Source organism: Globicephala melas, chromosome 18 (genome assembly GCF_963455315.2).
Source record: "Globicephala melas chromosome 18, mGloMel1.2, whole genome shotgun sequence".
Lineage (NCBI taxonomy): Eukaryota > Metazoa > Chordata > Mammalia > Artiodactyla > Delphinidae > Globicephala > Globicephala melas.
In genome coordinates, this window is record NC_083331.1 from 16,115,523 (window position 1) to 16,142,862 (window position 27,340).

At 41.1% G+C, this 27,340-nt stretch overlaps 2 protein-coding genes across 6 annotated transcripts in view; one reads left to right on the top strand and one right to left on the bottom strand.

Moving 5' to 3' along the window:
- The window catches only part of INTS6 (integrator complex subunit 6), a 112,686-nt gene extending 85,596 nt beyond the window's left edge, over nucleotides 1-27,090 (top strand). For 2 of the 5 annotated variants that reach the window (XM_030882380.2, XM_030882382.2), the window contains 2 exons: nucleotides 52-145; nucleotides 2,015-4,919. In XM_030882380.2, the coding sequence (XP_030738240.1) occupies nucleotides 52-145; nucleotides 2,015-2,108 (188 nt within the window). In that variant the 3' untranslated portion in view covers nucleotides 2,109-4,919. Of the gene's footprint in view, nucleotides 1-51; nucleotides 146-2,014; nucleotides 4,920-17,875; nucleotides 18,257-23,891; nucleotides 24,750-25,246; nucleotides 25,449-26,242 lie in introns of those variants that run through there. The other 3 variants (XR_009559715.2, XR_009559716.2, XM_060287806.2) reach the window with 3 other exon arrangements.
- Nucleotides 3,586-27,340, bottom strand: part of SERPINE3 (serpin family E member 3) — a 31,919-nt gene continuing 8,164 nt past the window's right edge. Inside the window, exons 5-10 of the mRNA XM_030882385.2 lie at nucleotides 26,303-26,506; nucleotides 24,556-24,754; nucleotides 17,251-17,351; nucleotides 6,708-6,794; nucleotides 6,114-6,197; nucleotides 3,586-3,665 (exon numbers count right to left, since the gene is read on the bottom strand). Of these exons, the coding sequence (XP_030738245.2) occupies nucleotides 3,622-3,665; nucleotides 6,114-6,197; nucleotides 6,708-6,794; nucleotides 17,251-17,351; nucleotides 24,556-24,754; nucleotides 26,303-26,506 (719 nt within the window). The 3' untranslated portion in view covers nucleotides 3,586-3,621. The remainder of the gene's footprint in view (nucleotides 3,666-6,113; nucleotides 6,198-6,707; nucleotides 6,795-17,250; nucleotides 17,352-24,555; nucleotides 24,755-26,302; nucleotides 26,507-27,340) is intronic.

Sequence of the window (27,340 nt, forward strand, 5' to 3'; positions counted from 1 at the left end):
AAGAATGCAAATTAAAGCCACTTAATTTTTCTTTTTGCTTCTCGTTTTAAGAATATGAAAGGATCTTCACTTTACTGAAGCATGTGCAAGGCAGTTTACAAACAAGACTAATATTTTTACAAAATGTCATTAAAGAAGCATCAAGGTAAATAATCTGTTGTACATTATGATATGAGGCAGTGAGTCCCCAGTTTTCTGTAGTTGGTATTTTAACAGTATCTGTTTTATACTTGTGTCGTTATGCATGTATATGACACACCCCTTTGTATATAAGTACTTCTCTCTTTTTTTTCAGTTTATTGAAGGAAGTTCACTTAAAAAATAGCTACACAGAAATTCTTCAGAAATCATGGACCCTTTCTCTCTACACATTACAGATTCTTGCATAATTCTCGTTTATCCTACCCTGTGGCTTTTTGGTGTCTTTATATGTTATAGTCTTTAATTTTTCTCCTTTGTATATTTGAGCTACAGTTAATATTAGTGATGAAACGTAATCTTGAAAGGCAATATTTGAATGCAGTTCACTTGTATGTGGAAAAACATGTAATTAAGGGGACCAGAGCTGGACAAATGGGCCTTATTCTGATTGCCTCAGTAGCCCAGGATTATGTACTTTAGTACAAGGAATGTGGATCAAGATTATAAATGGTAACTATGAAGTACAATTAACTGGAAAGCATAGTTGTATGAGTTCAGTGAGTAAAAAAGCATTTTTTTTATTTCTTCTTCAAGACTTTTAGAATTTTAGTAATGTAAGAAAACTTAGCGTTTGTCTCATCTGACCTTCCAATATAACCACCCTTTAATTAGTTCCCCAGTTTCTTCCATCCTACATGTAAAGGTTTTTTTAGATAAAGCTGTTAATTCTATTTTTTTTTTCTATGAGTGGCTAGAGCATAGGTTACTTTGAAGTTTCAAGATAAGGCCATAACTTTTCATATTATTGATATTGAGTATTTAACTAATTCTGCTCTTTATGTAACATTCTGCCAACTCAAACTTCATCATCGATTTAGCTATATTCCGGGTGCCTGGATTCTACTTCTGCCACCTTTTTTTTTTTTTTTTTTTTTTTTTTGCATTATGCGGGCCTCTCACTGCTGTGGCCTCTCCCATTGCGGAGCACAGGCTCCGGACGTGCAGGTCCAGCGGCCATGGCTCACGGGCCTAGCCGCTCCGCGGTATGTGGGATCCTCCCGGACCGGGGCCCAAACCCACGTCCCCTGCGTCGGCAGGCAGACTCTCAACTACTGCGCCACCAGGGAAGCCCTACTTCTGCCACCTTTTAGAGAGTTGTGTAATATTATGGTCGGTAGTCATATTAGTGTACAAGTAGAGAGGAAGTAGGTATAGATTGGGCAGTGTTTTGGGATATTCTGAAAAGCATCAGCAGTATTAATACTTAAGCAGACAAAAGCAATTTTAGTCTACTATATTTATTACCGCAAAAATTTAAAACTTGCAACTTGAACTTTGCTGTATCCTATACTACAGATGTCTAATTGTCCTTGATTTGCTAGTTTTCAAATTGTAATAGTAGAACACCACAGTTTAAATGCAATTGCCCAAATTTCATTTCTTCTTCCATTTTGTGGGGAATTATATTCATATTTTATTCACATTCCATTCAACATTCAGTGTTCAAAGAGCATAAGAAGCTATTGGAGTCATTGCTTGGGGAGCCCATATTGCTGGAATATTTATAACCCTTGTATTTATTAGGGTTTTTTCTCCCCCCTTTTCCTTTTTGATTGTGGAAGAAATAACCTCTTTCCCATTGTACTTAGGCCTGGATTATTTGTTTTAGGAACAAACTATAATACTCTACTGATAAAATAATTTTCTAATCTTCCAAGAGATTTTATATATCACAAAGTTGTTGAATTTTCATTTTCATCTCACTTTGAAAAATCTTTCCAAGGCAGTTTCTCTTTTTTAAAAAAAATTATACTGATATATAACTATTTGTTAAAAAGAAATTGAGAGTGCTATTACTTATTTTTTTATACAGGTTTAAAAAAAGAATGCTAATAGAACAACTGGAGAACTTCTTGGATGAAATTCATCGAAGAGCCAATCAGATCAACCATATTAATAGCAATTAAAAGAAAACAGAATGTGGCCACTTATTTCACTACCTTCTCCAAATACAAAGTAAATACAAGACTGTTGTGATCTTGCATTCATTTTTTGACATGCATTGTTGGCTTTTTGAAATACTAAGAGCAAGTCTACAGATCCTTTTTCCATCATTTTACAGTGACCTTTTCTTCATTTTGGTTTATTTTTGTAATGTGAAAAGTATCACTCTAAAAAACATTTTTATTTAACAAACTAAAAATATTCCTCCAAATCTCTTGCTTGTCATTGACTCTTGCGTGTCAATTTCCCTCAGGTTCTATTTTCTTAAACCAACCTTTAAAATTGTCACCTCTGTTAAGGTTGAACTTTGCCAAAAAAATAAAAAAGAAGTTACTTTGTAATTTTTGGGGAAAAAAGCACATACATTAAAACTAGGCAATGTTTTGTATATACAGTTATTTTGGATATATTATTGTAAGTTGTACAAATGTATTTTGAAGAATATTTAAGAAAAGCACTTTTGTTATTCCATCAATAAATGCTCTATTTTACTCTTGTGTGGTTTAGGAAATAATCACATTTAAAGTAATCATTTAAAACCATCTTAAGATAATGGAATTTTAAAGGCCTTGCTTTTTAGCATTGGAAAAATACACCACTTGAAGTTCACATTTGTTAAACCTAACTGTAATTACGTGTTACATAATCTGCATTGTCTTTTTACTCTATGTTCTTAGATTTTGTTGGCCACTCCAACATGCTCCGTTTCTGCCTAGATAATGGAAATGATGGTATCTGTGGCGGATAGGCAGACTCTTTAAAGCTGTTTAAAAAGCAGACGCCTTTGGACTTTATTGGTTTCCTTACTTACTTTCCTTCAACCCCTTTTCCTTTCTCACTAGGATTGTGGATGGCACTAAGGTGAAGCCGTCGGTCAGGGAGTTGTAAGTTTGGGGTATACCACATACTCTGAAACGTCTAGCATTTAGCAGCTTGATGCCATACTTACAGAAGTCTCACAACAGACTGGGGTTTCAACAGGGATCTCTTTGTTCTGCTCTGCTATTACACTTCAACTCTCCTTTTTATTTAGAAGCTAAATGGAAAGGAAACATGTTTCAAATGACTTTGCTTATTTTGCATTCTCCCTAAGTTATCCAGGATAAGGAAAACTGAACACTATTCACTGTCCGCCCTCAGTCCAACATGGCCTCACGTGTCCTTACTGAGGACGTGACCCTGTGACCTGACTCACTTACCATTCATAGATCACTGCTGTGCCTTGTAGTGCTTTGGGGATAACCAGTAGAAAAGAAGGCTAAAATACATTTAGATTAAGAGAGGGTGAAATAAATTTATAAAATTATGGTAAAATTGAAGTATTTTTAGGTTCATAATATTTGAAAATCACATACCCTTGTCTTTTTATACTTTAGCAGAACATTTTTAAAATCAAGGGTATAGCAAAATGAAATTGTAACTTTTTATGAAGAAAAGCATCGATGAAAGTGGAGAACATGCTTGAGATCTGTTAATTCAGTTTAGGGGATTTGAAACTCTCCCAATGCTGAAGACAAATGCTGTCAAGAAAAAAAAACATTTAATGTAGTGTTAAATAGTATTTTCATATGCAATTCTTTAAACATTTTTTCACCTCTACAAAATACCTTTAAGCAGGATATCATTTAGTAAATGGAATTGTTAAGGTAATTAGCTGCAGTCACATTGCTAAATTCAACAAGAGATACACAAAATCCAGAATATACTGTCTGGTTTTAAATTATATATGTTTAGATTCTGAGATTAACAGGAGGGGGACTACAAGTCATTCAGATAAAAGTTAATACTTAACAAGAATATTTAGGAAAGGGACTCAATCTAGTCCAATATTTGGCCACTTTCCTTATCAGAAAGTTCTTAGTTGCATTTCACAGGTTGCTCATGAAGTAATAATCCTTTAGACTCTTGCTTGACCTTTAATACATTTTGGGGTATGAACCCTAGAGGGAGTTGGAAAGAAGCAGTTTGTTCTGTCTCCTCTTTTTGTCCTTAATCTCTCTGCCTCCATACTCTATGCCCTCATCCCAAAACCTAGTCACAAGCTTTGAAACCCATCAAAATTCAAGCTTAATATCTCATCTCTTGCAGGTTTTTTTTAACATTTTAAGAAACTGGGCATATTAGTTGAATTAGTGAAATACTGCAGAATTTTTGTAAGCAAAGGGGAGGGGGAGTACATTTGAGGGGAATATCATGTCTTTTAGGCCCTTAAGATCAATGGATGGATGGCTGTAGGCTGGACAAATGATGTTCTCCAACAGTTTAATTTTCAGGTTAAGATCATTTTTTGTAATGTTCTTGTATGTGTCCCATTTGTCAACTGATTGAGTCATTATTTACCCTTATCAGTAAGCTTTGTCAATTTGGTGTACTGAAGGCTGAGACTCATTTGTCCTTTCAATACCCCGTCACCAGAAGAATAGCCACTTTGCCTTGTGTGTTATGGGCAAGTACCTCCCAGAAAGAGAGGTAAATACATTCACAAGGACTATATTTAGACGTGCGGCGGATTATGGAACTGGTTTTGGATTGTATTTTCATTCTGTTTACTATGGCCGTTCTGGAAACTCTTAGCACGGAAACAGTGGTGTGTCCTTTACTAGGTAGTTCAAAGATTTTACATCATTTTATGCAGTTGAATTCCAAAAGAGAAACTGTTCTCTCTTAACTGTCATCAACCTTTATTGGCTATGAGCTTTTGACAGTGACCTTTCTGTTCAAGTTTAGTCCTGTTTCTTTGTTTCTTGAGGGAGTAGAACCTGTCTTTTTTTTTTCATCTTTCATTTTTTGACCTATATCCTTTCTAAGAGAGGGCTCTCTGTTGCCTGTTCTGAGTGATAAGTGACATTTTCATCTAATAAATATGGGGTTGGGATGATCATGGTGAAATACTAAGAGGATATATTTTGTTGATGGACTTTTTCTCCCCAAATAATCCCCCAATAGATGATTTCCTAGTGAATGACTATCTTCATCCTTTTTGTCGCAAGTGTCTTTGATTTCTAGCATAAGTTACAGCAGTATGCAAATGATTCTCAGATAAAATGATGTTGACAGTATTTCCTTAACAATTTGTGTAAAACCTATGCGTAATTTTCATTATTCTAACTTGACTTTTTTTCTCTCCATAAATAAAAATAATGCCTGATGTTTAGTTAAAGTAGATCCACTTTTGCTTGATTTTGTTAGACTTGTTCCATCCTATTTCTTTTTGACACATTGTTTAGACTTGCCAACAACTCTTTACTGAGAATCTCTTTTTCTTTCCTAGGCTGATAAGTAATTGCCAGAGAGGGTGGGGCAACATTAAGAGGAATGACTTGAATACTTTGTTCACTGTTGTTGATGCTTAAAGGACTTCTGCTTGTCCTTCTGATGTGCTAAGGCTCTGCCTGTACCATCCCCTCTTTGGATTAAGATGAGGTTGTATGGTGGGACCTAACAAGTACTAGGGCGAACATTTGATTTTTGTGTAACTTCAGCAAGCTTGAGAAAGATCAACAGGAAAACTATAGAAATGCAGGTGCGTTCCCTAGGATACTAGGGGTGCTGAGAGCCAGAGGACTGCTTGGACACTCTAGTGGCCTGAAGGAATTCTTTCATCCTCCAAGGCCAAGAAAGCTTGGCAACAATGGGGAAAAAAGATTTATCATTTATTTTACTTTCATGACTTTAAGTCTCCCCAGAAGTAGAAACCTGAATTTTTAAAGACCTACATCAACTATAAATGAGCTGAGAGAAACAGAAGGCAAAAACGCCACCGAGGTTATTAGTTTGCTCAGTAGTTATGAAATCTTCCCCTTTCTCAGGATACATGACATAGCAACTGAGAAGCTTCTGAAGCACCATGGAAACCAGCTAGAAGGAATGCTTGTTTTAGGTTAGGGTGGACAAACGAGGCTTTGTTGCTAGAGAGATGCTGATAAATACTTAATTTATGTGACTCCTATCAAAAAATACTGTAATACCTGTGTTGGGTTCTCTCAGGAAAAAGATGAATGGCCGATCTGCTTTAAAAATAGGAATCCGAGACCTTTTCAGTAACAACAGAGCTGCAGGAAAGATAAAGAATAGAATCCCGTTGTATTTTCTCTTCATTTGAGGAAAGTCACTATTAAAATTGGATACGAAGTCACTTATATGCCTTGATTTTTGGAGAAATAAAAGCATCCTAATGATATAGCATTGTTTAGTGTTATGATGGGGTGCAAATGGGAAAATTAAAGGGAAAAGATACCACTTAGCCAACACTGTGTCCTATTTTCAAAATATTCCATGGAATAAATTCCTTCCTGAAGGTAATTTTCAAAATGACTCTATTCCTTGTTTATGGGGTCGTGCTACAAATCCTTTTCAAAATGGCTCTCTCTTTTCTCCCATCAGTTTTCAAAAACTTTGTTCTGTTAACATTTCTTTTTTTAGAATGCTCTACTACATCTGGACTTGGGTTTTTAGTGGGGAGGCTTAGAAGTGTGAAGGTTGAACTGGATAAATCTAACAAAGGGAGATAAGGGGGAAGCAGCTGACTGAGTGTTGCTGACACTGTGCCCTTAGGAACATACCTGTAGCTGCAGATGCCTTGGTGCCTTCCTCTGAAACCTCAATCTTGGCTTTGTGGATTGCTTCAGAAACATAAACGCCATCTTGGCCTAATCCCAGGACATAAAAATGTGATTATTTGCATTTTCATGCATTTAGTTGAAAGATTTTAGTACCTTTTTAAAGAATGGACTTTACTTACAGTCTCGTTCGTATGCTCCTTACTGTGTAGTTAGGAAGAGATTTGTTTGGGAAATTTTAAGGTACAATAATTTATGCAACTTTCAAAACCTCAAATTTGGTAAATTATCTAATAAATAACCCCTCTCAGATTAACATTCAGGTCTGTGCCCCATTTTTTTCAATAGTTAATTTTCAAAAATAATTTCTAGTTACTGTTGAAATCTTTAGTCAGTATTTCTAAAATTTCGGTGGTATAAGGATTGCCATAGTACGCGTTAAAATGCAAATTCTGGAGCCCAGGAATCTGCACATTCAGCAAGCTTCTGAGATGATTTCCCTTGAATGCCTTCTTGGGCTGCATTTTAGGAGCCACTTTTAAATGACAGAAGTTTGTACTATGGGCCTTAAAAGGCAGTGTATAAAAAATGTCTCATGCCTCATGACTGCATTCTGTATACTGAGTATATCAGTTATGCAATTATCTTGCCTTATTGGCTAGAATTTGCAAAGAAAATGAGAAGTTAGAACTATAATAGTTGTATGCCAACAATTTCAAAGATATTATAAGCTGAGCAAATAGGAATCTGAGTGATCCAAGCGTTAGAGGAATTGACAGGTTTTTGTAACTTAGCCATCAATCATTTTTAAACAACTCTCCACAGTGAAATGGTACTTGATGACACAAAGAATGAAAGTAAGAATCTTTAGAATGAGAAGAAACTTTAGAAATCATTCAGTCCAACCCTCTCATTTTAGAGTGAGCTGTGAAGTCATCTGAGGCCACACACTTGACAAGAGGTCCAGTCGGGCATATGCAGGTGTTCTGACAGCAGGTGCAGTGCCTATTTCCACCCCACCTTTCCATACAGACGCCACCACCTTGGAAGAGTGTGTTCTAGTCCACTGCAGGACGCACTAGAAAGGGAGCTGTGGCAGGAGTCTTAAAATAATCATTGTGATGGACATGTATTTTGAGGGGGCTTCTTTGTTTGACCTTAGACTAATATTTAAATTGTTTTGCATTTCTCATGCACATACAAGGGGATGGCAAATGAATGTTGTGAGAGAGTAATACCAGTGGAGTACAGAATAGGCAGCATTTCATCCATCTTGTAAATAAGGCATACACAGGAAATTGTGAGTTGGCTGTGTTCAGTGTAAGGAACAGATATTTTGCAGCATCAGTGAAGGGGGCCAGACAAGGGCCAGAGGAGGAGAAAAATCAATGGAAACATTCACCTGCCATCGCTTGTCCTAAAACCAGTGCAGAATCTGATTGATTGTAGCAGTTGGTCTTTTTCTGTGGGATGTTTTAGAAAAGAAACAAATTTCTCTATACTAACTAGCCTGTCTCACTAACTCATTGAGCAAACTGAAATGCAGTGCCCAGATCAGAATTGTGTGTATAAGGAATGGTTGATGGTCATGAGAAGCTTTTACTAATCTGTGACTTCATTACTATCTAGTATGCCATCTGGACATTTAAAATAAATGTTAATGAAATGAGCAAAGGTTCTTTATCAGCTAGAATATAGTAAATGCGTTTGTGTTAGAGTCCAGGCACCCTGGCACAATGTGAGAAATGGGGTCGACTGGTTGGTATGAATGAGTTTTTGGTTAAATGGGCTTGGCTCTTTGAATTTCTTGAAACTGCAACTGAGGTTTCATTTAAGTAGCTTTTTTCTCCATCATATTACAGGAGTGGTCCAATAATTGACATTTACATGTTTGCACAGACATAGGCTAAGGCCCATAGCCTGTCATGTCCCAGCATCCTCATCTCTCATATATTTTATCTCTGGTAAGAGTTAACATTTCAGAAGACCAATGTTTGTGATCAAAATAAGGATTCAGGAGTCATCTGTGGGTTTGTGTTTTTCTTGCTTGATCTTGTATTACAGATCCCTATTTGCTTACTTTTGTTAAGTAGCTCTGGAAATGTTATGCAGCAACTAATGAAATCAGCCCAAAGGGATTCTCCTGGCTTTGGGCTCATCCTCTCCTGCACTGTTGGCAGCTGTCTAGTGCCATTGACGGCCGTACAACCTGTTTCCCCAAAATTTGTTCCCAAGGTTGTTTATAGGTGCTATTCTATTAAAAAGGGTTCCATGAGTAATTACAATGGGAACTGCAAGTTGGATAGGTTTGTGCTTTTGTTTTTAATAGTGGACTTCTTAGAGCTGCTAATTTGCTAATGTTCATAGTGAATCTCCACAGGAGGGCTGTAATATGTAGTGTTTAACCATGGAAATACCCACACTGTCTCCTGTCTCCAAATTTAGCAGGTTAGCATTCTACAGAACATACTTTGGGAAACTAGCCGCCTTCCCCCCGCCCAATAAACTCTTCTGCTCCTATATTACATTTCAATATCCAAAGCAAACAGGTAAAATTCTTCCTGCCCTCCCTGGCATACTCTACCCTTCTTCCATAACATCTTATATAAGTATTTCCATCTCAACTTTCCTCATTAGATTGTTAGTTCCCAGAAAGCAGAAGCTGTATTATTTGTTTTAAATATTTACTTCGCTCAACTAGCATAATAATGCTTGGTACACGTATGTGTTTAGTAAATGTTGGACGAATGAATACTCGACACTCCTCACACTGTACATTTGTTTCATTTTCCCATAAAAACAACTGACTTAATGTTCTTTAATCTGATTTCACTTGTAAGGAAATGTTGGTTGCTGTCCTTGGAATCACTGGGGCACAGCACAGAACGAGTCTTTGGCAAATCTCATCCAAATGACTTAAAACAGTGTCCCTTCCCCTTTGTGAGTGGAGCCTGTCATTCTTTTTATGTGATTGGCCATACTTTCAAAAGGCTTAAGAGTTTTGATAATATGACATTGTGTAAATGTAAGATTTGCAAAATATAAAGTAGTAATCCTACATTTCATCCTCAGCTTCTCACAAAGCAGGACAAACGTTATCATTTGCTGTGTCTTTTGTCTTCCCAGTTATTATCACTTACTATTGGTAACATTAATGGCTTTGAAAAAGTTATTGCCAGAATTTGCGAATTTGCTTCTAGTTTATCTTTCTCATCCTCTTGTCACTTAGTTGTAGATGGCAAGTGTGTGTCACATAGCACCCAGCCCAGCATATACAGAGTGAGTGCTGGAAAGAATCTGAAATGGCCTCTGAAAGTAGGTGCTTAGTTCCTTTCTCCATCCTTCTCCTCCAGCCCACTCCTCACGTCTTTCTTTCTCCCCACCCTCCCACCCAGCTTTGTTGAGATGTAATTGACATATGTAACATTGTGTACATTTAAGGTGTACAGTGTGATATTTTATGTATGTATATATCACAAGTAATATATCTTATATCTGTACCCTTTGACCACCTTCATCCATTCTCCCCACCCTGGCAAACACAATTGTACACTCTGATTCTATGAGTTTAGGTTTTTTAGATTACACATATATGTGAGATCATACGGTATTTGTCTTTCTCTCTCTGACTTAATTCACTTACCATAATGCACTCAGGGTTTTTCTATAATGTTGCAAATGGCAGGATTTTCTTTTTAATGACCGAATAATATTCTATTGCATATGTATGTACTGCAACTCCTTTATCCATTCACCTGGTGATAGACACTTAGCTTTTTTCCATGTCTTGCCTGTTATAAATAATGCTACTATGAACATGAGGGTGCAGATATCTCTGTGACACAGTGATTTAATTTCCTTTGGATATATACCCAGACGTGAAATTGCTGGATCATATGATAGTTCTATTTGACTACTTTCCGTAGTGGCTGCACCAATTTACATTCCTACCAACAGTGCACAAGGGATCCCTTTTCTCCACGTCCTTACCAACACTTGCTATTTTTTTTCTTTTTTTGCCTGTGCCACACAGCTTGTGGGATCTTAAGTTCCCTGGTCAGGGATCGAACCTGCGCCCTCAGCAGTGAAAACGTGGAGTCCTAACCACTGGACCACCAGGGAATTCCCAACACTTGCTATTTCTTATCTTTCTGATAACAGCCGTTCTCACAGATGTGAGGTGATACCTCATTGTTTTGATGTGCATTTCCCTGATGATTAGCGATGTTGAGCACATTTTCATGTACCTGTTGGCCATTTGTGTGTCTTTTTGGAAAAATGTCTATTCAGATCCTCTACCCATTTTTAAATTGGATGATGATGATGATTTGCTATTGAGTTCTATGAGTTCCTTAGACATTTTGGATATTAACTCCTTAAAGTATATGTAGTTTGCAAGTATTTTCTCCCATTCAATATGTTGCCTTTTCATTTTGTGAGTTATTTCTTTTGCTGTGAAGAAGCTTTTAGTTTGATGTAGTTTCATTTGTTTAATTTTGCTTTTGGTGTTTGTGCTTTTGGTGTCATATCCAAAAAATAATTGCCAAGACCAATTTCAAGGAGTTTTCTACTATGTTTTCTTCTAGGAGTTTTATGGTTTCAGACATCCATTTTGAGTTAATTTTTGTGAGTGGTGTAAGATAGGGGTCCAGTTTCATTCTTTTGCATGTGAATATCCTGTTTTCCTAACACCATTTACTGAAGAGACTATCTTTTCCCCACTGAGTATTCTTGGCTTCCCTGTCAAATATTAGTTGACTCCATACGCATGGGTTTATTTCTGGGGTCTCAATTCTGGTCCACTTGTTTGTCTGTTTTTAATGCCAGTACCGTACTGTTTCAATTATTATAGCTTTGTAATATAGTTTGAAATCAGGACATGTGACACCTTCATCTTTGTTCTTTCTCAGGATTACTTTGGCTATTCTGGGTCTTTTGTGGTTCCATACAAATTTTAGGATTGTTTTTTTTCTGTTTCTATGAAAAACACTGGAATTTTGATAGGGATTGCATTGAATCTGAGGATTGGTCTGGGTAGTATAGACATTTTAACAACATTAATTCTTCCAATCCATGAACACAGGATGTCTTTTCATTTATTGGTATCTTCTTCAATTTCTTTCATCAATGTGTTGTAGTTTTCAGTGTAGAGATTTTTCATCCCCTTGGTTAAATTTATTCCTACGTACTTTACTGTTTTTGATGCAATTGTAAATGGGATTATTTTATCTCTTTTTCAGATAGTTCATTGTTAGTGTATAAAAAACAACTCATATTTGTATGTTGACTTTGTATGTTACAACTTTACTGAATTTATTGATTAGTTCTGTCTAATTATATACCACCATTACAATATTAGAGAATCTGATTTTGATGATATATTTACTATTACCAGTGACTTTTACACATTCATACATTTTTACAATGTTAATTGGCATTCTTTTAAAGGACATTCTGGAAGAATGTCCTTTAGCATATCTTGTAAGACAGGTCTATTGGTGATGAATTCCCTCAGCTTTTGTTTGCTTGGGAAAGTCTTTGTCTCTCCATATGTGAAGGACAGCTTTGTCAGTATAGTATTCTTGGTTAACAGTTTTTTCTTTCAATATTTTGAATGTGTCATCCCACTCTCTCCTGGCCTGCAAAGTTTCTGTTGAGAAACCCACTGATTGTCTTATGGGGGTTCCCTCGTATGTAACTTGTTTCTTCTCTCTCACTGCTTTCAAAATTCTTTGTCTTTTGGCAATTTAATTATAATGTGTTTTAGTGTAGCCCTTTTCATCCTCAACCTATTTGGGGTCATTGGGCCCTCATGAACCTGGATGCCCATTTATTGTTCCAAGTTTGGGAAGTTTTCAGCCAATATTGCTTTAAATAGACTTTCTATCCCTTTCTCTTTCTCTTCTCCTCCTGGGATTCCCATAATGTATATATTGTTTCTTTTGATGGATGTCCCCAGCTCCCATAGACTTTCTTCACTCTTTTTTTCTTTTTGCTCCTCTGACTAGATAATTTCAAATGATATATCTTCTAGTTCACCAATTTTTTTTCCTCTGCTTGGTTAAGTCTGCTGTTGAAGCTCTCTTAATCTTCAGTGCAGTCATTATATTCTTACGCTTTAGGATTTCTGTTTTGTTTTGTTTGATGGTTTCTGTTTCTTTGTTGAACTTGTTACTTATTTGTGCTCTGTTTTCCTAATTTTGTTTGTCTGTGCATTCTTGTAGTTTACTGAACTTCTTTAAGAGGATTACTCAGAGTTCTTTGTTAGACAGTTAACAGATCGCCATTTTTTTAGGGTAGTTATTGGAGCTTTATTTGTTTCTTTTGGTGGTATCATGTTTTTCTGATTCTTCATGATCCTTCATTCCTTGCATTAATATCTATGTATTTAAGTAAGCAGTCTCCTCTTCCAGACTTCACAGGTTTGCTTTGGCAGGGAAAGACCTTCACCAGTCAGCTGGTAGCAGTCGTCGGCGAGTAAGGCTCTCTCTCAGGGTCTCTGTTTGAGCAAGGCTACTGCATATGCTCTGAGGTTGCAGGGGTTGCTGCTGGCTGGGTTACTTGGTTGGGTGGGTCTGCTGGCTGGACTGTGCATTCAAGTGGGGCCACTGCAGGGGCTCCCTGTTCAGGTGGGGCTTCTGGCTATGTTTTATGGTTGGGTTGGGCCACTAGCTCTGTAATCACCTCTGGTTGGGTGAGGTTTCAGGCTCTGTTCCCTGGCAGGATGGTGCACTGATTGGATGCCATGATTGGGCAGTTATGGGATGGGCTCTGCAATCATTCCTGGTCAGGTGGGGTCTCAGGCTGTATTTTCCAACTGGGTGGTGCTGTTGGCTGGGCTCTGTGCCAGGTGCAGTGACAGGCTGGGATCTGGCTTGGTGGTACCATGGGTTGGGCTCCAAGGGCGTCCAGAGTCACCAATCAGTCTTCCTGGTTGTATGGTGTCAGGGGCTATGCTCAACAGTTGGGCAGGCCATCTGGCTTGGCTCTTTGCCCAAGCAGGGCTGTAGGATAGGCTTCCTGGCTATCTGGGTTCTTTGGCCAGGCTTCCTGGATGAGCAGGACTTGAGGCTATGCTTGGCAGTTGGTTTGGGCTGTGAATTTGCTTTCCTGCCTGGGTGGGTTGGGAGTATGGCCCTTTGACTGGAGACCCAGATCACAGAACTGCCAACTGAGCCCTCTGGCCAGATGGGGCCACTGGCTTGGCTCTGCAGATGGGCACTGCTGCTGGCTGGGGTCTTTGCTCAGGTGCCACTGCAATATGGTCTAATAAGGTTTGAGTACCGATTGCTGTAAGCTTTGCCCCTCTTCTCCATCTCTTATCTGATCCTCTGAGATCAGAGACCTGAGAGGGTCTACCAGGATGTGTCCTGCAACATTGAATGTCTACCTTGGGCTCTCTTTTCCCACTGGAGAAACCATAGGTCTAGTGCTGTGTCAGCCTGGAGGAGGGGTGATGTGGTCAGAGTGTAGCCACTCCTCTTACCTTTCTAATGTGGTCCTTCTCAGTCTCTGTGTTTCAGAGGGGTGCTTCAGCCTCACCTCCTGGTGGGGGTATTTCCACAATGGTGACTTGTCTATGGATGGTTGCTAGTTGGTCTTCTTGAGAAAGGGACTGAAGTCGGGAATGACCTATGTTGCCATCTTGATGACCTACTGCAGCTCTGCCCAGTCATCTGGTATGGCATAAGTTAACTTCAGTACACAACCAAACAACTGTGGGTGGTTTCCTCATTCACATCATAGTAAAAGGGAACTTGTACTTCTTCATGAGCAGAGATTGAAAACTATTCACTTACAAAAGTCAAGAATAAGACAGTTTCTTCAAAGTTTCAAGTTGGTGCACAAGGAGTATTTCTTGGATTAGGAAGCATGGGTTGGTATCAAAGCCTGATGATCCTATAGGAAGTGGGATTGCTCGAAAAGGGTATCTCTAGCTGATGTCTTTAGTGTAAATGAAACTGGAATTATTCTTAAAAGCTTCATAACATGTAGTGTCAAGGTTGTCTGGGGAGGAAAATTATACCCTGGTCTCAGTTGGGCCTTGAAATGATATCAAGCAAGTTCATCATGCAGCCAAAAAAGGATCTGATGCCATGAAAGGAGAGATGAGTGACTTTTAAACGGAGCAGGGGAACTTGAGTAAAATGATACTGGGCTTTGGAACCAAATGGAAAGAAAAAGCCAAATGTTCCCTGTGGTTGTTTAGTTTCCATCAATAGCACAAAACTGTTTGCAACCCTTTGTTAATTGTAAGATGGGAGGCCAGCATTTTCTGATCATTTACTCTCTGACAAGCTCTCTAATGCTGCTTTGCTATATGATAAGGAATTTCATTTCCACAAGTAAGATGTGAGGTGGGTGGTGGATACCCCATTCAGGCATGATACGACGATTTGTTAGTGAGATTCAGTGGCCATGTCTCCAGAATTAAGTCAACAGCTTACTTGGGCACAGAAGTGACTCGTCTTTTGATTATGTTTAAAGAACAGCATTGGAAAGCAATATTTTAGTTGGCAAACTCTATCTGTAAAAGGCCAGATATTAAATATTTTAGCCATTGCAGACCATGTGGCATCTGTTGCAACATCTCAATTCTGCCATTATAGCAGGAAAGCAACCACGGATGATTTGTAAATGAATGGGAGTGGCTGTGTTTCAATAAAACTTTATTTATAAAAAGAGGTGGTGGGCCATCATTTGGTGACCCCTGCATTAGAGGAACAAAATTTTATGGGAGAAGATCGTAAGGTGGATGTGTTTTATCTGTAGGAAACATGCATGCAAGCTTCCCACTTGGTGCATGGTAACTGCTTGATAGTTATTTAACAAGCCAGATCCATGAGCCTATATTTCTGCTGATTGGAGCAAATATAAGTAGGCTTTAATTGCATTATAAAACAAGAGGTTAGGTATTTTAAAAGGTTCTTTTTAAAGCTAAGCTGCTTGTTAGATCTTATCAAAGGAGCTATGGGCCTCAGAAGTCTTTACCAATAGGGGAACTGCACGATGTGGGTTGCGCTCAGTCCTGTTTGAGGACACAGAACTGACTGCATTTTAGGATGCACTTCTAAGACATAAAGTCAGAGAGGTTTGAGAACCAGGAAGGAGCAGTGAGTCACAGTGATTACTTGAATGTAGTGGTGTGGAAGAAAAGGTTAGAACAGCCCCAAAGTTTTGAACTAGGATGATCAAAACAGGAATGCCATAGCTGAGCTCCAGAGCCACAAAAAGATACTGTGATTGGATTCTGCAGGTTATTAAAGACAGTGCACTCAAGTTCTTCATCCCTTGCTCCTTCCTTGCTTCTCATCCTTTTGCTCTAATCTTTCTCTTTTCCTGGCAGTGCTAGATTATGTCTGTGTCACCAGGCAAAATTTCTGGTAGAGTCATTCAACAAAGTCAACAGTATTTACTGGATATCCACTGTGTGCCAAGCATTGTTGGGGCACTGTACCCAAACTGGACTATCACCTTGCTTATCTCTTTGTTTCAGCAATGAGTTCAGAGCTGGTGGATTACAAACAATCTAGAATAGATCCTTCCTCCTGCGTTTTATTTGATGTGCCATGTAGTCTAACTGGTCACATCTAATGCCCAAGCTGAGCCTTCTCTTGTGGACCAAACTCCCATGTTTTTCTGTGATTGCTTAAAGAAACCTGAGCAAGCCTTTAGAAAACTTATCTGTGCTATGAGGTTCTAGCATTCAAAACAGAGATTTCACAAGTTCATCAGGCAAGGAAAACATCAAGGCCAATGGCTATGCCTGCCCCAGTGTCATCTTTGTATAGATAATGTACCATCCAGAGCAGAAAGGAACCTGAGCCTTTGGAGTTGGCAATAGTTTAGCCAGTGGTCTCCTGAGAGGATTCTGGAAGATAAGGTTCTGGCATTCCACTCTCTTTTAACGTTAGATGTGAGTCTGTCAGACCATACGTGAATACAGATCCTATTGATTAGGAGTAGCTTGTCTACTACAAGCCAAGAAATTGAATATAGACTCTGGGAGGGAGGACATTTTAAGGCAAGGCTGTAGCTGGATGAGTAATTTGAAGAAAGGAAGTTGGATGGATGAGGGTAAGTTCCGAGGTTAGCTCATTAGAAGAGGACAGAGAGGTACAGGAAGGGAGGGAGGGAAGGTAGAAACAGAGTGACCGTGAGGCCATCAGGACAGCAGGAGGTCAGAACGAAGGGCTCTGTTGCACCAATGTCTCTGGCATCTCCTAGTCATGCCAGGCAGAGGAGGGGAGTTGTATTGTGTCCAGTGGTCACTGACTTTACTCTGAAGATGGCATCTGAAAACCGTGCTTAGAGGTCGTCTCAAGAAACACCCCCTCCTCAACAAAGTCCAACCCAAATCTGTTATCTGAAGCAACAAATTCTTATGTAAAGCAAAGCACTTTTTAAATTCTTTTAAATGATGTTACCTCTGGCTGTTTACCTCTGAAGGCTCTGCAGATGAGAATCCCTTAATCAGTGCATGATTACTGATTAGAAACTGCCCCAAACACAATGCTAATAAGCTTGGAAGAAGAACTGGTGTTACCTGAAATTCCTTTCAAGTTAGCTTTGAGTGGGTCGAAGAGATCGGTAACTCCCCAGGAATATAAAATGTTTTTCAAGTTGAAATGATTTTGGATCCTAAACCTAAAAAACAAAAACAAACCATCCACTTTCACTTAAAATTCTCACTCAGTGGACTTTCATACACATCACATGACAACCAAACCCCCTCACTTGAAAGTCAGGCTCATTTCCAGCTTCATCTGTCATTGCTCCTTCCCAGACCCCCGACCCCCTGACTAATCTGACCACACAGCACTCTCTCCCAACTCTGGACCTTTGCTTCTGCTGTTTTTTCCAGGTCTCCCCTGAGACCTTTCCTCTAAGCTCAGATCAGTTGTTACCCCTCCCCAGCTGTTTTGTAACGGTCAGTTCTTAAGGCCCCTTTAAACACTTTGTTTGTTCTACTCTTCTGATGTATAGAACATTCTGCTTCCTGTTACTGTTATTTATGATACTGTAAACTATTTGAGAAGAGAGCCTAGTTCCTCATAATAATTAATGTTTAATGAGTGCTTACTGTGTGCTAGGCACTACAGCAAGTACTTTATGTGCATACTCTCATTTTATCTTCACGTAACTGTGTTATTATTATCCTCATTTTACAGATGAGAAAACTGAGGCTTAAAGAGTTTAAGAAGCTTGCCCAAGAGGACGTCCTGAGTACGTGGTGGAGCTCAACTCAGATGCGGCTGAGCACAGAACCTGTGCTCTTGGCGTCTACACTTCACTACCTCGCATCCCGGGTGGCTTCTCACACACAGTAGGTGCAGAAAAGAAGTTGTTGACTAACTGCCAATTGATAGAGTGTCTCACTTAATGTGTTTATCTTTGATACAACGTATTTTCATGTTTGCTGTGTGCAGCGTGGGTCTTTGGTTTTTCTAGCAAGTCCCGAGAGCGGGAAGAATCAGCATGCCAACTTCCTCATGTTTCTTCAAGGGCAAGGCATTTAAAACTTTAACGCTGAAGGAGCCTTTAAAACTACGGCTGACATTATTTTTCTTTGAGAATAAAAAAGTTCAAAATGGAATTTAGATGGTCGTTTCTATAAACCATGCAGAACTTGTAGGAGAATAAAAATACTGCACAATATCAAAGTTCTTCACTGCCATACAAGACAATGTAACCAATATTTTAAACAAAGGAATCAGATTTTCTCGTATATGTGAGCTTTGAATCTGTTCAATAGTTTCAAAAAAAGGCACAAGCTTTCTCTTAAGTATGATGATATTTCTCAAAAAAGTTTTGGATCACCTTTTCTGAAACTTTCTTCCTTAAACTGCATTCTTTTGAGAACTCTCAATGTTGAAACACAGTGGTTAAGAACATGAACTTGGGAATCCAGTGCCGGGGTCTGATAGCTGGCTCAGCCTCTTACTACCTGAGGGACCCAGGGCAAGTTACTTTGCCTCTCTTTGCCTCAGTTTCCTTGCTTGTGAAACGAGCCTAAAACTAGTGCTTAGTTCTTAGCTTTGTGAAGATTAAATAAAACAGTCCTTGTAAAGTCTTCAGAACAATGCCCAGTGCAGCTCATGCACTTCATTGTTACCACTGTGGTTTTATTGTTTTGCAGTGATATTGAGAAAGAGCTAAGGCACATTTGAAGCCAAGTATGGTGGTTATGGTAGGTGATAAAACTGGGTAATATCACGTTTAGTAACTAAAGACAACAGTAAAAGCGAGGTATGACTATGAAAGACAACAGTGATTTGTTTTTTGTATGGCTACGAAGGCCAGTCCAGAAGAAATGCTACAAAAATATCCTGAGTTAAAAAAAAACACCCTTTACCAAAACCAGACAAGGATATCACAAGAAAACGACAGACCAGTGTCCTTTTTGAATATAGATGTAAAAATCCTCAACAGAATACTAGTAAATTGAATCCAGCAACATATAAATCCCCCATGAGCAAGTGGGATTTATCCCAGAAATGCAAGGTGGGTTCAACATATGACAATCAATCAAGGTAAAACACCATATTAATGAAATAATGGACAAGGGCCACGTGATCATTTCAAGAGATGCAGAAAAAGCATTTGACAAAATCTAGAATTCTTTCATAAAATCAAAAACCACTCAACAAACTTGGGATAGAAGGGAACTTCTTCAGCCTCAAAATGGGCATTTATAAAACTCCCACAGCTAGCATCATCCTTAACGGTGAAAGACTGAATGCTTTCCCCCTAGATCAGGAACAAGATAAGGATGTTCACCACTTCTATTTAACATTGTACTGAAGGATGTGCGTGGCGCTTATGCAAGAAAAAGCAAGCAAATGCATCCAGAATCAGAAGAAAGAAGTAAAGGTCTATCTATTCACAGGTGACTTGGTCTTGTATATAGAAAATCCTAAGGAATACACACACACACACACACACACACACACACACACAGAAAAAACTATTAGAACTAATAGGTGAGTTCATCTAAGTGGCAGGATACAAGATCAAGATACAAAAATCAGGCTGTGTTTCTTTATACTAGCAATGAACAATCTGAAAATGAAATCCCATTTAAAATAGCATCAAAAAGAAATAAAGTACTTAGAAATAAATTTAATGAAAGAAGTGCAAGACTTGTACACTGAAAACTACAAAACATTGTTGGAAAAAACTAAAGAAAATCTAAATAAAATGAAACACATCTTGTGTTCATGGGTTAAAACTCCTAATGTTTTTATAAAGAAATTATTCCCCAAATTAATCTATAGATTCAACAAAATCCTTACCAGATTCTATCTGTTTATTTGGCAGAAACTGATAAGCTGATCCTAAAATTCATATGGAAATGCATGGGACCCAGAATAGCCAAAACAATCTTAAAAAAGAAAAACAAAGTTGAAGGACTCACACTTGCTGATTTCTAAACATATTAAAAAGCTATAGTAATCAGTCAAGAGTGTGTGTGATACTGGCAAAAGTATAGATATTTGTGCCTATGGAATAAAATTGAAAGTCTAGAAATAAACCTATACACTTATGGCCAATTGATTTTGACAAGGGTGCCAAGAAAATTCAATGGGAAGAAAGAATACGCTTTTCGATAAATGGCTCTGAAACAACTGGAAAGCCACATGCAAAGGATGATGTTGGACCTCTACTTCATCCCATACCCAAAATTAATTCGAAATGGATCAAAGACCTAAATATAAGAGTGAAAACTAGAAAACTCTTAGAGAAAACATAGACACAGATCTATGTGACCTTGGTTAAGCAATGGTTTCTTAGGTATGACACCAAAAAAACCCACAAGAAACAACAACAAAAATAGATTAAACTTTATCAAAATAAAAACATTTGTGCTTCAAAGGACACCATTATGAAAGTGAAAAGACAACAACCCACAAAATGGGAGAAAATATTTACAAATCATGTATCCAATAAGGAGCTAGTATCTAGAATATAGAAAGAACTATTGTAACTCAACAATAAAAAGACACATAACCGATTTAAAAATGAACGAAGAATTCAAACAGATGTTTCTCCAAAAAAGATATATAAATGGCCAACAAGCACATGAAAACATTGTTGACATTAGTAGTCTTTAGGGAAATATAAATGAAAGTCAGACTGAGAGACCACTTCACATGCCATAATGGCTCTAATCAAAAAGACAGGGGATTCCCCCTACAGCTGTTGTCACACACAGTTGTGAGGTCACCCGGGCTGCAGTGACTTGCCCCCAGCCTGAGGAGGAGGCCAAAGCACAGAGGAGGGCATTGCTGAAGGGCAGAGGAGGTGAACGCATCCTGACTAATGTAACTAAGAATAACGACACAGTTCCTGAGTGCAAGCTTTATAACATCCCTACTTTTTAATCCACAATTTGGGAAGGCAGTCTTTGCCCTTTCCCTATCTCCCTTGCCTCCATAAAGAGGGGCCTTTAAAAAAATTATGGTAAAATGTACATTATATAAAATTTACCATTTTAACAATGTTAAGTGTATCATTCAGTGGTGTTAAGCACAATCACATTGTTGTCCAATCATCACCAGTATCCACTCCAGAACTTTCTCATCATCGCAAACTGAAACTCTGTACCCATTAAACATGAAGAGGGTCTTAGGGAAAAAAAGGACAATAGCAAGTGTTGACAAGAATATGGAGAACCTGGAACCCTCATACATTGCTAGTGGGAGTGCAAAATGGTGCAGCTACTTAGAAAACTGTCTAGTAGTTCCTCAAACTGTAAAGTGTAGAGCTAACACATGACCCGGTAATTCCATTCCTAGGGTATATACCCAAAATAATTGAAAATCTATAGCCACAAAAACGTGCACAAATGTTTGTGGCAGCCAAAAAACAGAAACAAGCCAAAAAGTGTCTCGGCACCTAAATGTCTATACGTGGATGAATGAGTAAATAAAATGTAGTATATCCACACAATGAAATATTACTTGGCCATAAAATAGAATGAAGTACTGCGGCTTCCCTGGTGGCGCAGTGGTTGGGAGTCCGCCTGCCGATGCAGGGGACACGGGTTCGTGCCCCGGTTCGGGAAGATCCCACATGCCGCGGAGCGGCTGGGCCTGTGAGCCATGGCCGCTGAGCCTGCGCGTCTGGAGCCTGTGCTCTGCAACAGGAGAGGCCACAACGGTGAGAGGCCCGCGTACCACAAAAAAAAAAAAAAAAAAAAAGAAATTTCTTAAGGGCTTCCCTGGTGGCGCAGTGGTGAATCTGCCTGCCAATGCAGGGGACACGGGTTCAAGCCCTGGTCTGGGAAGATCCCACATGCCGCGGAACAACTAAGCCCGTGCACCACAGCTACTGAGCCTGCGCATCTGGAGCCTGTGCTCCGCAACAAGAGAGGCCGCGACAGTGAGAGGCCCGCGCACCGCAATGAAGAGTGGACCCCCCTCGCCGCAACTAGAGAAAGCCCTCGCACAGAAAAGAAGACCCAACGCAGCCCAAAATAAATAAATAAATAAATTTATAAAAAAAAAAAAAAAGAATGAAGTACTGACACAGGCTACAAGAATGAACCTTGAAGACATTATGCCAAGTGAAAAAAGCCAGACACGAAAGGCCATGTATTGCAAAATTTCATTTACATGAAATGTCCAGAAAAGACAAATCCACAGAGAGAGAAAGTAGATTGCCTAGGGCTGGGGCGAGGGGGATGCGAGTGACTGCTAAAGGGTGTGGAGTCTCTTTTTGAGGTGATGACGATGTTCTGGAATTAGATAGTGGTGATGGTTGCGCAACTTTGCAAATATACTAACAACCTCTGCATTGTACACTTTAATTGTAAATCCGTTTAAAAGAATGGGTTTTATGGTATGTGAATGATCTCTCAATTTAAAAAGGAAGAAAGAAAACACCCTCAGAAAAGCACAAAATGCCCATGACGATGATCAGCAGCTCCTTGAAGGAAGGGCAAGCTCATTTGGGATATATGAGATCTGGTGGGTTTAAGAAAATGCACATATCATGTCTAACATAAGAAAAAAATGCTCATTGTTTGGCTTCCCACTTTGTTGACCTAAAAACCAAGTGTTTTACTCATTAAGCAAATATATATTTGACATAATCAGTCTTTCTGGTGGGTTTTCTTGATTATTCTTTTGGTATGATGATGTTCCTAATGAAGACTGACAGTCCTTATATATTCCATTTTATTTCTTTATAAATAAAAGTTTACTTTGGAAGGTAGATATCATAATTCATCCAGAGTCTACTGAAGCACTGCTTGGTGGTGTTTAACCGGAAGGCTCACGTCATTGCCATACAATTTTTGCCTGGCTACCCACAGAGTGCCCTAGTTTTTGCTCTTGCTAAGTAAAATATGCAGGCTGACTTTAGAGCAGGTCATACTAAGTGATGAATCAATGATTTGTGGAACTAGAGGAAAATTCTTGCCCAAAAGCTGACTTGCGTCTACCATGGTCCAAAGTTTCGTACCCAAATCTAGACCTAAAATAGTTTTTACTTCTTTCTTTATTCCCTAAAGGGCTTAAAGCTAGTTTTTTAAAACTTGGTTAGTTTTGCTTGTGAAATAGCCCTAAAAGGGAAGGGGAGTTTTATTTCCCTAAAATCTTCTATCCTTCTCAGACAGCAGGCAGTCTTAGGGAGATTATTATTATTTTTTTTAATCTGGATGAGGTCAAGTGTGAAGCAATACTTGGGTTACTATGACCTCTGCCTTCCTGTCCCTTCTCTGTCCTCCAAAGTTTTTTAGGATCATTCCTCAAGGGTTTGCAAGTTCTAAAGGCAGATTCAGCACCAGTGAAGAGTTCGCAGTGGAGCTAGGCACCTCCCTGGGGCCTCTTCCTTACACCAGCTGCTCCAGGACAAGGCCAGCCATCTGCCTCATACGCTCAAAAAGACTGTAGCAAATTCCTGCACCTGGCTGCATTTTCTCTCCACTTTTAGCCTTGAACGCTCTTCCTCCTTTGCTGAGCTTCTCTCAAACATAACAGAAAGATCAGGGCTGCTTCTGCTCCATGCCAGAGAGATCTGTTGAAATAGCCAGCCTTTGGACTTTGATTTGGGGTCTAAATATTTCGCTTGGAGAGATAGGCTTTGTCTTAGAGTTTAGTTCACCTTCTGCCCTCGCTATGCCGGATCCCACTTTAGACCTTGGCCCTTCACTCACTGGGTCTCTGTGTGTTTTTGTTCCAGTGCCTGGACTTATTTTTAACTCCTCGAGGGACCACTGCCAAGGCCTCTGGCTCAGCGCTGCTGACAGCCTGGTCAGTGGAGGAGCCCAAGGCGGCCAGTGGGAAGGCACACGAAGAATCCACATGCTTCAAATGAGCCCTCGGATACTTTTCTTGCTTGATGCTGGTGTACAAATTAATTACGCATTTACTCTGATTTCAAATGTACCGGAGAAGCTTATCACTTAAAGATGTTCGTTGAGGAATCCTTTGTAAAGTAATGAGGTTTGCAAATAGGTTTTGTTTGGCAGAAGCAAAATCCAGCACCATCATTTAACTTTTTGACCTCTTGGGGTTTTGTATTGGTACCCATTGGGTTTTCTTAAAGAAAGGCTCACCTTTATTTAGAAAGAATAAACCTTTCAGCACAAGGACTTAAAGTCTTGAATTCGTATGCTTTAATTTGCCTTCAGATCAGAATTATATCTGTATTTGCTCAACTGCATAAGCGATCTTGCCTCTTTGGTTTTGAAAATGATGTTTGTATACTCTTAGGATGTGATAAGATTTAGGGCACATGCCTCCAAGGTGACTGTACAGACCCTCGAGTCAGGCCGCCTGGGTTCCAGGTCCGGCTGACTGAAGCAGGCTGCAGAGCCCCCCGTCATGACAACGCAGCTGCTCACCTGGGCAGGAGCACGTCCATCCTGGCTCTCTTCAGGCTGGAGGTCCAGATGTGGAGGATGCTGGCTGTGAGGTGAGGCTCAATGTGGCTCAGTGGCGTGTCTCTGTCTCTCGGCAGCAACAGGAGGAGACTGGCCACATTTCCCAGGTATGGCAGCTCGAGCACCCCTACCTGATGGCCCGCGGGGTCCTGGAACTGGCCTGGGGATTCAGCGGATGGGGGGTTAGTTCTGTCCCAGGAACCCAGGGAACCTAACAGTGCCAGACCCTGGGAAGGGCCAGCTCACAGAAGTGGAAACAATGCATTTTATTAACAAACACAGTGTCCACCTCTGCCTCAGGGAGCAGTTTGAGGCCGAAGACTGTGGGTAGCTGTGGCCATCTTTTCTACTCCTAAGACCTAGAACATCTCTAAGATATTCTCATGGGGCTTGAGCCCCAGGGCCAGCAGCGGCTGGGCAGGGTGGGGAGGATGGCACACGGGAGAGCCTGTCTTAAAGGGGCAGCCAGTCCAATCCTGGCTTGTTGTTGCCATGTCAGGACCCAGGCTCTTTGTGCCAGATTTTCCTATCTTTCGACAAAAGCTCTAAACCCAGATGTCACGGGAAATTTCTCAATTTCGAAAGCACTGCCCAGGCCTAACGAAACAGGAGTCCAGGCTGGATCTGACTTGATGTAATTTGTACCCTGTAGGTCTCAGGATGGACAGCTGGGAGCTTGTGGGCAATGGCAATGGCTGGCTGAGGACAAGTCCAGCCCGTTGGGCAGAGCCTGATTTCAGAAGCGTGTGATGGGATGGTGGCAGCAGACCCAGATGGCCAGAGATCAGAAGACCCGGCAAGGGTTGCTGGTGAATGCAGAGACAGTGGCCAGACTCAGTGACAGGGCAAGATGGGCAAGTAACATGCAGCATCCAGCTGGGCTGGGGGGACCTGGCAGTCTGTGGCAGCCCCGGTCTTGGGTGGAGCTCCAGGCCTGATCCCTTCCCTGGGAGGACGGGGAGGCCTGGGCCTTAATGTCAGGGGACAGCAAGTTTTCTAAACACCAAAGTTCCTAAAACACTGATTCAAGTCTCACTGGCTTAATTAGTGAATAACAACATAATTAGTCCCACAAGCCGGAGGGAGCTGAGCCTGCAGACCAGGGTTTGGCGGGGTGCAGGGGAGAGGAGGTGTGTAGGGGGCAGGGCGGTGGGGGATGGGCAGCGGGGTCCATCCCTCCCTGGCCTCGTTGGGGCCCCACCGGAGCATCCACAGCACTCACTAGTCTGCTGGGATGGGGGGCAGCCTGGCGTACCTCCACCGCGAGGGGGATGAGTGACAGTGGGCAGGGTAGGCAGGCAGAGAACCCTGGTATTTCAGGCCAGTGGCACTTTCGGGTGGACATGCTCTCCAGAACCTTCTAGACTGGACTCTCAACCTTCCATCCTTTCTCAGCACTGAACACTGAGGCCGGTGTTCATTTTACGGGAGTGACTGCCAGGGGAAGGGATTTGCCCAGACATTCTTGGTTTCACACTAAGTCCCCCCTTTACTCAGCGTGGAAGGAAAGGCCAGGCATGAAATCTGGTTTCTCTTCCCCGTGTGCCCCCTCACTATCCTGACAGTCTCCGGCTCCCTGGTCTGTCCTTCCTCCGTGGGCCCCGCACAGCTGAGGGTATCGCAGTGATGCTCAGCCCTATCCTTTCAGAGCGAAGCCCTGGTCTCCCCTCCTGCCCTCACGGCTCCCTCCCGGGCTCTCGCGGCTCACCGTAGTTGACCTCGGCCGTTTGGTACATCATGGGGACCTGGAGGACGACGTCCTGGGCACAGGTGAAAGGCAGGAGCTGAGTGCCCGAGAAGGAGAATCGGTGCCGCCAGGCACTCTGGAAGGACACGGTGCTCACCAGCACCAGCTGTGCGGACTCCACGCCGCCGCCGCCTTGCTCCCAGGTGGAGCCCCCGGGACGCTCACCTGCAAGCAGAGAGCGGAGCACCGCTGCGATGCTGACGCCTGCGTGCACACCCTCCCGGGTGCTGAGGCATCCCCGAAGTTGGGTTTGTAGCTTGCTTTTTAGTACTTAGTTGTGGAACTGTAGTGTTTGTAACGAGCTGTGGTTGGAGACCATGCTTTAATTTTTTTCCGAACAGCTTGGGATGCCCTGGCTTGTTCCAGCTGTGTTCCGGCTGGGACCGTTTCCCAGGAAGCGCGAGGCCTGCGCAGCTCAGACAGCCCCCTGGGAGGGACTGGGCGCTGTGATGGGAGACGCTGCACAGTGTCACCTCTACCCCCCACCCCCATGGCCCCAAATGCTGCTGGGCCTCATGCCTGGCAGAACCTTTGTTTACACAACAACGTCCAGGGCATGGGCTTGAAATTCCGGAGCGGGCTGGCCACTCGTCACGTTGCTCCAGCTCGTTATTCGTTTACTAAACACACACTTTGCGCTAGGCTCTGTTTTCAGTGCTTAGCAAACGCTCCCCAACTCCCCCTGCCAGCTCTATTGTTATCCCCAGGGGTTTTGTTTTGTTTTGTTTTGTTTTGTTTTGTTTTTCGGTACGCGCGCAGGCCTCTCACTGTTGTGGCCTCTCCCGTTGCGGAGCACAGGCTCCGGACGTGCAGGCTCAGCGGCCATGGCTCACGGGCCCAGCCGCTCCGCGGCATGTGGGATCTTCCTGGACCGGGGTACGAACCCGTGTCCCCTGCATCGGCAGGCGGACTCTCAACCACTGCGCCACCAGGGAAGCCCTGTTATCCGCAGTTTTAAAGATGGGGCACCACGACTCAGATAGGCTGTCCAAGGTCTCA